This window comes from Calypte anna, chromosome 4A, assembly GCF_003957555.1.
Source record: "Calypte anna isolate BGI_N300 chromosome 4A, bCalAnn1_v1.p, whole genome shotgun sequence".
NCBI classification, from domain to species: Eukaryota; Metazoa; Chordata; class Aves; order Apodiformes; family Trochilidae; genus Calypte; species Calypte anna.
Genome location: NC_044248.1, coordinates 7,254,750 through 7,266,978, shown reverse-complemented (window position 1 = coordinate 7,266,978; position 12,229 = coordinate 7,254,750). Strand labels below are relative to the sequence as shown.

The 12,229-nt window shown below is 35.7% G+C and overlaps 1 protein-coding gene across 7 annotated transcripts in view; it reads left to right on the top strand.

Moving 5' to 3' along the window:
• The window catches only part of LCORL (ligand dependent nuclear receptor corepressor like), a 66,896-nt gene that overhangs the window by 17,889 nt on the left and 36,778 nt on the right, over nt 1–12,229 (top strand). For 5 of the 7 annotated variants that reach the window (XM_030449874.1, XM_030449869.1, XM_030449875.1 and 2 more), the window contains exons 2-4: nt 5,638–5,703; nt 10,800–10,879; nt 11,122–11,251. In XM_030449874.1, the coding sequence (XP_030305734.1) occupies nt 5,638–5,703; nt 10,800–10,879; nt 11,122–11,251 (276 nt within the window). Of the gene's footprint in view, nt 1–5,637; nt 5,704–7,036; nt 7,067–10,799; nt 10,880–11,121; nt 11,252–12,229 lie in introns of those variants that run through there. The other 2 variants (XM_030449872.1, XM_030449871.1) reach the window with 2 other exon arrangements.

The following is a 12,229-nucleotide window of genomic DNA, read 5'->3' as shown; positions in this document are numbered from 1 at the left end:
TATAGAATGGAGAGAAGCAGAACTAAAGTTTGTCAATTATATTTAAATTTTTTTTAACACAAGAGATCACTTTTTAGTTACATGAAAGAGGGCAAAGTGCAAAGGGAAAAAAAGCAACAAAATCTTAAAAGTTATTGTTCTGCTGTGGATGAATAAGCTCAATGTTGGTAACTGCTTCTGTATTTTCACACATGAAGTGAAACTTTTACTTCTCAAGGGGGCGTCAGTGAGTTTTGACTGAGAACTGTGTGTTTGCATGTTGTATACCATGAAGTTACTGCTACTGAAAGGTGTATAGGGCAAAGGAGGCTGGCTAGCAGTTAAGGCAGTTAACCTATTGGTTAGAGCAATAAACTGGATGTTCAGGAGCTGTCTCTTGGTCCTTACTTGCCCCCATCATTTTTTTCCAATTGGCTTTGGTTTCTGAGACTCCTCATACAATTTATGTAAGAGTCTTCACATATTAAGACTTACCACCTCAGAATGTGGGTTGTATGACATCAGAATGGGAATAGAATTTATTTGAAAAATGAGATGATATTGCTGTGGTCAAAGGAAAATGCAGAAGCAGAAGTTGAACTCTTAGTTGTACTGAAGTCTTTTTGACAACCAGGTGAAATACCCAGTATTACAGAACACAAAAAAATAAAACAAAGTTTCACTTTAATGCTTGTTTTGCTGATTGAGGATGGTAATGAGACTTGGACACCTGATTGAAAAGACTAGACATGTTTTACTGGTGATAGCTAAATAATACAACCAAATAAGAAAAATACAGAACAAAATACCTAAAGCAGACAGAAAATATACAGGGTAATGCATCAAGTCATTACTACATAAGAGAAAAGATAGTGATTAAGAAAGATACATCACCAGTTGCATATGTCACAGTCACCCAGACCTGTAGTCACTGGGGGGCCATGGTTGCAGTGAGGATTTGGAGAACCCTTCCCAGCAGGTGGGAAAATCCTTCATGGTGTGTTCACCCATGGGTGAGACATCCAAAGTCACTGCAAGAGAGTCCAGCTTTATATTCTTTAAAAAATCAAGTCAGAAAGACTTGCATGTTGTGCTGTGCAGAACTATGTAGTTTACTCCCCCCCAATCAATCAGGACCAAGATTTGTCTGGAGTCCAGGGCATGGTTGGTAGTGTTTCCTAAAATATTGTCTCCAGAGGTCATGTCAGCACAAATGGTATTTTTTTCTGGTTAGCTGCTAGCATCAGCATGACTATTGTTACAACTCAGCACAGTGCCCACAGGTACAAAGGTTATTAGTAAAAAAGACAGGATTCATCTGTAGGTCAACTTTGGCTTGGGCCTGTGGTCCAAGCCTTAGCACTACAATGCTGTGTCTGTTGGTACTGTGCCCAATCTCATTAAATGTAATCCTAATATTTGGATTTTCTTAATTACATTTTAAAGATCATTTATTGAATTTTACAGTCCTCTAAGACTTGAAATCAGCAATTCTGAACCCACTTTCACATTAGCTTTGTTTTGTTTTAAAGTAGCATTAATGGGCCTAGCTCCTTAACAGTTGTGTACATTTTTTTCTATTTTTAATTCCTCTTACTCTGTGTAGACTATTGGAAAAAAACAAGGAGACTTGAATCTTCTTTTTGATGCATGTTACTTAACAAAATCTTTCTTAAATAGGAGGAGGGGTGAGGCCTGATTTTTAGATGAACTAAATAACAGGTGATTTGGACCTTAGTACAGCAATTTGAACTGCCATAATTCAAGTGTAATTCTTGGTATAGTAAGGCACAAAGTGGGGAGTGATGGAAGTTCCTGTGATAAGTTAATTTTTAGGCATGTGTATGTTGGGAACACAAAACTGCTAGCTTTGGTGGGTTGACAAAAGTGGTTTTTGCAGAGCCTCAAGATGGGATTTTTTTTCTGCAGTGCCTCCAGAGGCTGTAATATTTTAAGCTTAAAGTCTCATTTCATTATAATAAAAATAATACATGCATGCCCTGTCCTTCGAGGCAGTGTGCAGCAGTCTGACCCCTCTGCCTGGCTGTGGATATGCTAGAGAAGAAGGGAAAAAACAGAACATAATTTGAATTCACCTGGTATTTTCCAAATTCCTTAACCCACAGTTTGAAAGAACAACATGATCTCTTCTGATGGGTAACCTTTCAGCATTAAGATGAAAAACAGAGCAGTAAATATGAATCAGGTGAGCAGTATTGCTAAACATCTCCTTCCATTTTAAAGTTTTCTGTCTGTCTACCATTTCTGGTATGCATCCAGAGATATGACTGAAACAAGATTTATGGGTTGGGAAAATATCAAGCCAAAAAGTGAATTTAGTTAGAAATATTTTCACTAAAAGCTTTTTATCAGCTCATTGGCTCATACCCAACTAAACTGAAAAAAACCTGCAGCAGACTAAAAGAGAGAGAAGCAAGTATACATGAAGGGTTTTTAAGATTGCTTATCAGGAGGTCATGGGTGTAATGAGAACTGGAATTATAGGGTTTTCCTTCAATTATTTTTTTTTAACTCAGTGTTTACAGCATCATAGCTACTACAGGGAATTTCCACTGACTCTGTTGTGAGTGATGTACCTCAATATGCCCTTGCACCAACTGCAGTTATTACAGTTTGCTGAAGCCATTTGAGGCCCCTCCTTGAGATTTAGTATTACTGTGTAAGAGAGCAAAGAAAGTTTTGGTTTTGGTTTGTTTTTTTTTTTTAACTTTAAAAGATTAAATTATAGTAAAATGTCTCAAATACAGTGACTCTAGGGAGAAAGGGGGGGGTGGGGGGGTGGGCTTGTAGCTAAAGCCCTAGAATCTGATAACTTCTGAGACAGGAACATATAAATGGAAAAACAAAGACAAATTGTTAAGGAATGAGAAGTCAGATGTGAATGGAAGTATATCTGCTTTTATGAATTGGACTTTGTTTTGGAAATAAGAAACAAATACTGGAGTTAATATGACCAGTTTAAGACTGGCCTGGCTATTGTGCAGAAGCCTCTATCCCCCTGGAGTGTGCAGTTGCTGTCACACATCCCTTTTAGTGAGATTGCTGTTGTCCCAGGGATCAGACTTAGATGCCAAACCTGACAGAACTTGTTCCTCCTCCCCTCTTTCCTGGGCTGATGCCTTTTCAGCACCTGAATAGCCACCCCTGGAAAGAGAGCTCCTCTCCTGTTACTGGAGATAATTTTTTAATGCCTTGATGTGGTTACATTGTATGAACTAGTTCTAGCACATGTTCCTCAGTAGTCCATACTAGAAACAAAGATGCACCTTCCTGATAAGGCTAAATTGAAGTTGTGTCAGTCCTGCTGAAAAGTAGCTAGAGCTGGAGAACTTTCTGAAGTGGAAGCAGCACACTTTAAGGGTTGGAAAAAGTCTCTGTGTTGTCAGCCTGTACAAGTAAACTTGTAAAAAGAAACAAAGGATCCAGTACCCAAAGGTGTGAAGAAGCAAGCGATCACATTGAGTAACTCTGAATTGTGGCTTTATGTGGAAGTTGTTAGGGGATTTGTAAGAGAAGCATCCCTTTGGATGGGTGGGATAAAACTTAAGTTTGGTGAACCAGCAAAGAAATGGATTAGTGTGTCCTTTGTTCAGGAAAATAAACACCACCACAGTGTGCTAGTCCTCATCTTTAATACAAGCTGGGTGGAAGCCTGTCTAAAATTTCTTAACCTGCTGTTCTGCAGGGCTGGGTTTTCTGTGCTTATGTTGGGGTGAGGGCATGTAGTAGGGAGAACAGATATATTTAAATACTAAAGTTAGGGTAGAAATAAGCACCTTCAACACCTGTTGTACCTTCAACACCTGTGGAGAGGGGAGAAAATAGGTGTCCAAAACCCAAGGTGGTTTTAGGTGCTGACTTTTCAGGAACTGCTGTACTCTATTCATGTCTTTACCCACTGACAGAAGCTTCTGAGCTAAGGTGGCTTCCAATTTATAGCATTAATGATCATAATATGGAAGGGGTGTTTAATGTTTCCAGGCTGTTGTGTTTGGGGTATTGCTATCTTAACTTCAGCATTTCTCTTGCTGCTTTTTTTTTTTTTTTTTTTTTTTTTTTTTTTTTTTTTTTTTTTTTTTTTTTTTTTTTTTTTTGTCCATAACTCTTTGAAGTTGGAAGAACTGGGAGTTTGTGCAATGCTAATGTGATGTGAATTTGTTACATAGAATCTAAGAGTCGGTGGATAATGCTTGAAGGTAATTTATAGTGTCTGCTTTGGGCCTCTGATTTTTTTCTTCCTAGTTTTTGCAGATAGAATGTATGTGTATAAATATTCACGAGAGGACAGTGGTTTTGTCATTTCCTTTGTCTTCTTGCATAGGATTATATTATCAAGTGGAAAGCTAAAATAGAAAAAATAGATTTATAGCTCATATAATTATAACAATTGAATTTCATCATATACTTTGTAAATGAAAATTATAAAACAATATAAAATAGAAAAGTAAATTTTCAGTGTGGCCTGCCTACCTGAACAGCTTTATTATGATGGCTTCTCTTGCCTACATGACAATTTTGACATATTATTTAGCCTGCTGCTTCTTTGTACTAGTGTACATAAACACTAGACCAAAAAGTAAATGTCTTTTTTTATGAGAGAGCAGTAGGTTGTGTTGTCTTAGAGGTCGTCACATCTGATGAGCAAATTTTGTCATTCTAAATGTCCTTTGTTGATGGTGGTTACTTGTTTCCTGAAGATACTGGTATCTTTTCTGTGGTGTGATGATAAAATAGTCTTGCTAGAACTGTAAAATAGCTGCATCCTTAGTGTAGGCAGGTCTTGAGTACGAAGAGTGAGAACCTTCAGATGCTGCTTTGGGTTATCCTCTTAGTTGAAAATAAGCTCATTAATTGGAAGGAAAAAAGAGGGGGTACTTGGAAACTGTTTCTATATTTAACAAAACTTGTATTGCTGATCAAGTAAATTGTCACCACATTTTATCAGTTATCAGGCATCTCCTACTTTGTAATTGTTTAATTTGGGGGGCTTTTTGAATAATTCTGTATTTTTGCTTTGTCACAGTATATGATCTTACTAAATGTCTACACAGACTAGATGGTAAATGTGGAAAACCACTGGATTTTCAATTTGAGGCTTAGATAAATGTTTTTGTACATACACAGAGGACTAGACAGACCTGTTATGATATGAAAAGCAAAATAAGCCTTTATACTTGTAAGAATATCAGCCTACTCAGATTGTATAATTTCAGATGATCATAAATAAGTTCTGGCTTTGAAGATTTCTTCCTTTTTTTTGTTTGTTGAGGGGTTTTAGTTGGTTTTTTTTTTCTCCCTCCCTACATGACTCTAATTCTCAGTGTAAGACTACTTCTTGTGTAGAACTACGAGGCTAATCCTTTCACCTTGAAGATTCTGTGGTAGTTATTTTAGGTCTAATGAGGTTGTTGGGGCATGGCTTAGTAGGCTGACTCTGTGCAGATGGCAGTTGCCTCATTTTTATCTTCTAATACTGTTGAATAGTACTAGAGTGGAAGGAGTAAATAATTGTGTGATGTATGAAAAAAAAAATGGGATTTCTCTCAGATTTGGAGAATCTTGTTGCCAGTTTTCTCAAATTTGCTTTCTTTTAAGAAACTTTTGATTTACTGTTTTAAATGTTTCTTTTGTCTCCAGGTTTTGAAAGTATATTAGAAGGGCTTTATGGACCAAGGCTACGAAGAGACCTCAGTTTATTTGAAGGTAAATGAGCCAGCTTTTAGTGCAGTGAGCTGAATTTATTGGTTTTGTTTTGAGTTAAAGGTATTTTAAAGTGCATATTGAATTCTAAAAATGAAATTGTCAATTATTTTTCTTTCTGATGTTTATTTTATCATGTTCTTGTCAATATTGTACACAGTCAAAACACTAGGGAAATGGTACCTAGGTTTTATTCCTATGTAGGGAAATTTTGGATTAGCTAAGCTTTCCTGAAGCTGTTGTGACAAAGATTTACTTTTCTGGAACACTGCATCTCCTACTTCATTTTTTGAACAGCTTTTAGAAAGGGAGGACAAGGTGCTCAGCTTCCTGTCGATGCTAACTGGAAAAAGAAAGGTAATGAATGCTAGCTTAGTTTTCTTGTAGTGGTCAATTAAACTTTAGCTGTTCTTTAAAACATATTTATGTATATAAATAATCTTCTAAATTTTTTGTATATGTGTGAAATGTATATATTTTGATTTGCATATATATGCATAATTTTTTTTTTCCATTACCAGTAAGACCTAGTTTTATTCCAGGTGTGTTTTGGTTTTGCTGGAATAGCTGTCAGTAATACAGGGGTCTTCTAGTTAAGTATGAAATTATTTATCTGTATTTAACAAAAGCAAAGGACAAAAATCCAGCACAAAATTGCTTTGAAGTATTGAAAAGTATGTTCTGTCAAGTTCATTTTCATGGCTTTAAAAAAATGTTTTCTGTTACTGAACCTTCAGACTGCTCAGTTTAATTTCTTCACAACTTATTAGCTGTAATGTGTAAATCATGTAATTTGTGAACTTCTAGTACATGAGGCAGAGTGGCATATACTGTTGGGTTCCTTAGAAGAGGTTTGTAATAACTGCTTTAACTTGGTTATGGTTTTGTAGCCTTCATACTGTGTGAGTTGCTTGGCCTGTATCATACGCATATCACTATTTTCAAGAGGAAGGGGGAGAGCTTGAAACACTAATGTTTTAAGAGTATTTTTGCCACTTGTAAAGCTAAGCATGCCACTAGTCATTTAAGAAATATGTTCATTTGGGCTAAAGGTTATTTTTGTGAGCAGTGCTCCCATCTGCTGTAATAAACAAACACATTACTGGTTTGGAAAAGGAACAAGGCATTGTTGTAATAGTATACAGGTTTTGGGTTTTGTTTGTTTTCTGCTTGTAATTCCAATGGGTTGCTATGTATTGTATTTAAACCAATTAGTGATTAAAGCTTTGTTACTCTTTTGTATCAAAGGGTTTACATTTTGAAAGAAAATTCAGGACACTTTTTTTGAGTAAGAAGGCCAAAAGAACTGAGCTAATGACCAGAATATAAATGTTCCAGTTGAAGGTGCCTGACTGTACACAACAAGGTGTTGTATAATTACTTTAGAATTCCTGTATGTGCCTAATGGAGCTTTCTTATGGGAAAAGTTTTAACTTATTTGTATCATGCTGTTGAAGGTTTCTTGTAACCCCTAAGATCTGCTATTTCCATTGCTTGCAGAAAACTGTTAATATTTGATGACCCAGTGATGTCGTCCTGCACATTAAATTGTTTATCAAACAAAGTAATGTTTTAGGAACATGCATTTTCCTCATAATAGCCACTGAATATTACTGGCAGTATGCAGCAAAATGCCTCATTGCATGAGTGTTTGTTTCTGTGAAAAAACCTTAAGAAATTATATGGTTTTCTTATCCAGAAATGCACGAGAATTGGCTGAAATACATGCTACATAGCCACAATTGCAATTTTTTCTCTCTTACATTGTTGATCTGTATTTTTAATATAGGAAATTAATGATGTGTGTAAAATGTGGCCCGAGCATGCTAATTGATATATTTCCTCCTTAGTTCTGTCTTGAAATATTACTTGTTCTACAGATTAGATTTATTGTATTTTCTCTCAAAAGTGTTTGAGAGAATAATAAATTGTAATTCAAAGGGTAAAAGGTACAGTTCTGTTTTACTAGGGTTTTTTTAACCTTATAAACCTCAAAAATTATCTTGATGAGAAGCCAAACTAATTAAACCCATAACAACATTACCTGAACGTGGCAAGATTTTTTCATTATCTCAGTTCTTCTGTGATTTATATGTAAGACTTACCTGAGGCTTGTTTAAATGGTTCTCATCACATCTCTTATTCAGCACCAGGGTGTGTTTTTTTTCCAAACTGCTTGAACTGTGCAGCTTCTGGTTGCAAAGATACCAAGTTCAATATTTTGGCATCTGACCTTGGTCATGCTCTGAGAGCTCCAGACTTCTTGTGTCATTGAATCCTCAGGGCTTTCTAATCCTTTGCTTATACTCTGACAGCTAAGTAGATTCACATGTAAATTGTAAATAAGCACATTCTACTTACAGACATTTAGCTAAATTGTTAAAGCTTTTCCTCTCATCATCTGGTATGTGTGTATTTTCTTTTATTGGATTATGTGCTGGGGTTCTGGTCTCTTACAGACAGAAGAAAAACAGAGGATGAAAGGTTTATTTCATAGGATCATAGAATGGTTTGGGTTGGAAAGGACCTTAAAGCTCATTTAGTTCAAACCCTCCTGCAGGGTCAGGGACACCTCCCACTAGACCAGACTGCTCCAATCCCCATCCAACCCAGCCTTGAGGGTATGGTTTGTTTTTTTTCCTTAGGTTATTCTGGAATGTTTATTCATATATAAGGTAATGGGGTGAAGAAATATATTAGAAACACGATTCTCTAATATCATTGAAATTTTCACAAAACTACAAGGATGAAGAAACATGAAAAAAACCCCTCATTCTTATGTAATTAGTAAGGAGTAGAAGCATATAAAAAGGATGGGATAACTTTTTCAGAATTGTGAGGAATAGATGGAGAATTTATTGGGATATTGTTAAAATATAGAAAATACTAGGAAGTAAGGGTTCATATTTTTTTAAGTTATCTCATTTACTAGACAATAATTTCACATTTGAAAAGGTAAACATGGAATCTGTTCAGTACGACAAATGTCTGTATTTGTTTTATTTGGCATGATTCCTCGGGAAAAAGGCTTTGGGAAAACAAAGATTTAAATGGCTTAAAAATGAAAAATGGGGGTAGTTTTTGTCAAAGTTCACCATTTTATTCTTAGAAAATGGTGTAAAAGCTTTGTTCTCAATGACTGTGGTTTCAAGTAGTAATCTGTACCATACGTAGCACTGAAATGCTCTTTGCACAACCTTAACAAGTTTTTCTCATGGGATGGCTGGTGTTCTAGCTTGTCAGCAAATCTTTCATTAGCTGACCCCAAGCAAGATAAAATGGGGAGGGGAAGTAATCATGATCTTAAATTGAATGAACCTAAGAGAAAGTTCATTCTGCTTTAAAGTGCAGAATGTCTATCTGAGAATATGGTTTTCTATCTGTAGTTCAAAACCAATACTCAATATGCTTCCTGTGGTGGTGACCTAAGGCTGTTGAATGCCTGGAACTTGATATATCTGCTATCTGATGGCAGTTCTGCTTAGCCCACTGGCATATTTAATGTGTTACGTTGTGCATGGTTTTATACTTTGAATAAATTTGGTATTGAGTAAAGCTGATGATTTGCCTTTTTGACAACATGAAAGGTTTGCTCTCTAGTTAGACTTTAACAGTGGAACTTCAGGATTCCAGACAGGACAGAATTTGGCTGAAAATAAAACCTGTCTTGGAGTTATGTGCAGAATCCTAATAAATCCTAGCAGATTTACTGTGAAAATTATGTAAACATGAGCTTTTTATGAAAGAATAGCGTGAGGTGTTTGGTTATTTTTAATCTGTGGACATCTTAAAGAAATAACTCTTTAACAGGCTGGGATAGTTATTTTTGCTGAATTAATCTAGCTATCTTTTGTTACTGTCCAGTGAAGAAAAAATCCCATGTCTGTTTTTTATTATCAGTTGTCCAACCCGGCAAAATTGCTGGTTTACATCTCTGAAAACATGTAACATAATTCTGAATTGTGTTCTAAAATAGCATTTTAGAGATGAGTAAATTATATTTAAATAGTTCTTAATTCTTAAATATTTCACAGTTTCTTGGAAATTCTAAAGTAATTCACACTTACGTTTGCATTCAACTTAACCTCATATTTTCAGAATAATTTTATTTCTGATGTTTACTCTGTGAAAATATATTTAAGAATGAATAAAACTTCAACAGTTGGGGGGCCGAGAAAACAAGAGACAACCCTGCAAACAGCAGGTTCAGAGAAGGAAGAGGGGAGAGGAGGTGCTCCAAGCACAAGAGCAGAGATTCCCCTGCAGTACATGGAGAGGACCAGTTTAAGGAAGCCTGATGTAAATAACACCAGAGATCTTGGTCAGTTGTGTTCAGGGAACTTTTGAGGTACAAGAACAATATTGCCACAAAAGCAAATGAGAATAACTTGCTGTAAAGAAATTTCAATAGGAAATTAGGTTGATTTTAATTATTAACACAATTGGTGTGGGAAAAACTTTGAAGTAATTGGTGGCTTTAAAGAGTATATGATGGAAAACTTAACATCTGAAATGGAGCTTAGTAAATTTTTTAAAGAAAATATATGGCATATCTCCAGTAGAAGAATTGACTTGATAGAAGCAACCTGTTCAAGTCTTGTATTACCTCAAGACCAAAGCATATCTTGTGATTAAAAAAAAATTAATTTAAATTTTTGAGTAAATCAAGTGCTAGAAGAGAATATAGGGTTTTTCAGTGATAGTGTAAAATGATGGTGTAAAACATATGTAGCTCAAATGGTGAGGAGTCCGTATCCTAATTCCTAGCTTAGTTTGCACACTTTTGTTGAATGGTAACTGGAATTTAGAGCTTTATTTACAGTGTTCAGATGCCTCTGGTAACTGTCATAGGTAATCAGTTGAAATGTGTGAGTTTGCCTTTTAAATAGCAGAGGACACATTTTGTAAAAGCAAAGTTGAGCTGTGTGAGCCATACAAGACTGAAATACGTGAAGATGTATCCTACTGACTACACTGTACAAATAAATTGATATTAAATTAGGATGGAATTTATTTAAGTGAATTGTGGTATATGTATTTTGTTCTCAAAATATACTTTTGCTTGTTTAAAACATCTAGTTTTTCTTTCTTCTTTTAAGACTGTGAGCCAGAAGAGCTAACTGACTGGTCTATGGATGAGAAATGTTCCTTTTGTAACTTACACAAAGAAACAGTCAGTGTAAGTATGAACATGATATGAAGCATGACTCCCCAACACCCAATTTTTGTTATGAAAGTAAGAATCAGAGAATTGCATTCTGCAAATAGCTCAGGGTAGTTTGGCTACAAGAGGGGAGTGAGGTATGGTTTTTCTTTATGGTTGGCATTTTTTTAGCAGTTCTTCTGTAGCTCAATAATTTATCTTATATTGTACTACAGTAGAGTAACTTCTGAAAGATTTAATTTTCATCTGTCTTGTAGGATCGTGCATCAGTTCTCGGTTCTTCACAGTCAACGCCTACGGAGGAACTGTCATCTCAGGGCCAGTCCAACACTGATAAGATTGAATGCCAAGCAGAAAACTATCTAAATGCACTCTTTCGAAAGAAAGGTAATAAAAGCATGTCTTCTATATTGAGAGGTGACACAAATCTAGGAAAAATCAAATTACTAAGGGCTGATTTTGATTTTTATCTACTGAATGATGTTTCTCTTTTTTCCCTTGGTTTGCCTTAATCTTTTTCTTTTCTTCCTGAAGCACCAAATGAAGCACTGCTGTTACTTGCCAGTATTTTTAGTTCTGTTGCATTCTACTAAGTGGTGTTTTATTTTCCTGAGTCCCATGAGCTACTACTTTGGGTTTTTTTTTACTGTAAGCTGCTACTTTGTTTTCATGGCAACTTCAGATGCCATTCTTTGGAATTTTAGGTATTTCAACATTATCTGTTTCTTAACTTCTAGTTTTCAGCAGGAAGACCATTTTAGGGGAGAGAATGTATTTTATGGTATGTATTAGTAACTGTTTAACTTGAACTTTCAGATGTTTTGGGGGGTTTAGTAGGTGTACTTGCATGTCAAAGTAGCTGAGTCTGCCCAGGATGACAGCTCTTTTTCTAGCAAAGAATTAGAAAGTCAGGCACATTCTCTTTCTTCACACAGGTGGAGGGGAAAAAAAAAACAACAAAACTTTCTCACCTTTTACCTTGCTGTACCAGGAAGAGATTACTATGCCCTTGAACCTGGAGTGCCTGAGATCTTTTCTGTATAGGTCATCTTTTCTGTCTCTTGACTATCCTTAAAAAGGTGTTTTTCAATTGAAAAATAGTCTTTTCTGATTGCTTTTTTTGATTCTCTTAAGGACTTTTGTATTCTTGTGTAAGGGGTACTTTGCCAAAGAGTTATCTAAGAATAGTGCTCCAGTTCAGATCTAAGTAAAGTCTTCTTAAATTGTCTCTTAAATGAAAGTCTCTCAAATTACAGGAAATGAAAAGGAAAAAGGGGGGGGGGAGAACCAACCAAACAAAAAAAAACACAAACAAAAAAACCCCACCAGAAACAAACCTGTGGCTGCAAAGGGTATGTGAAACCA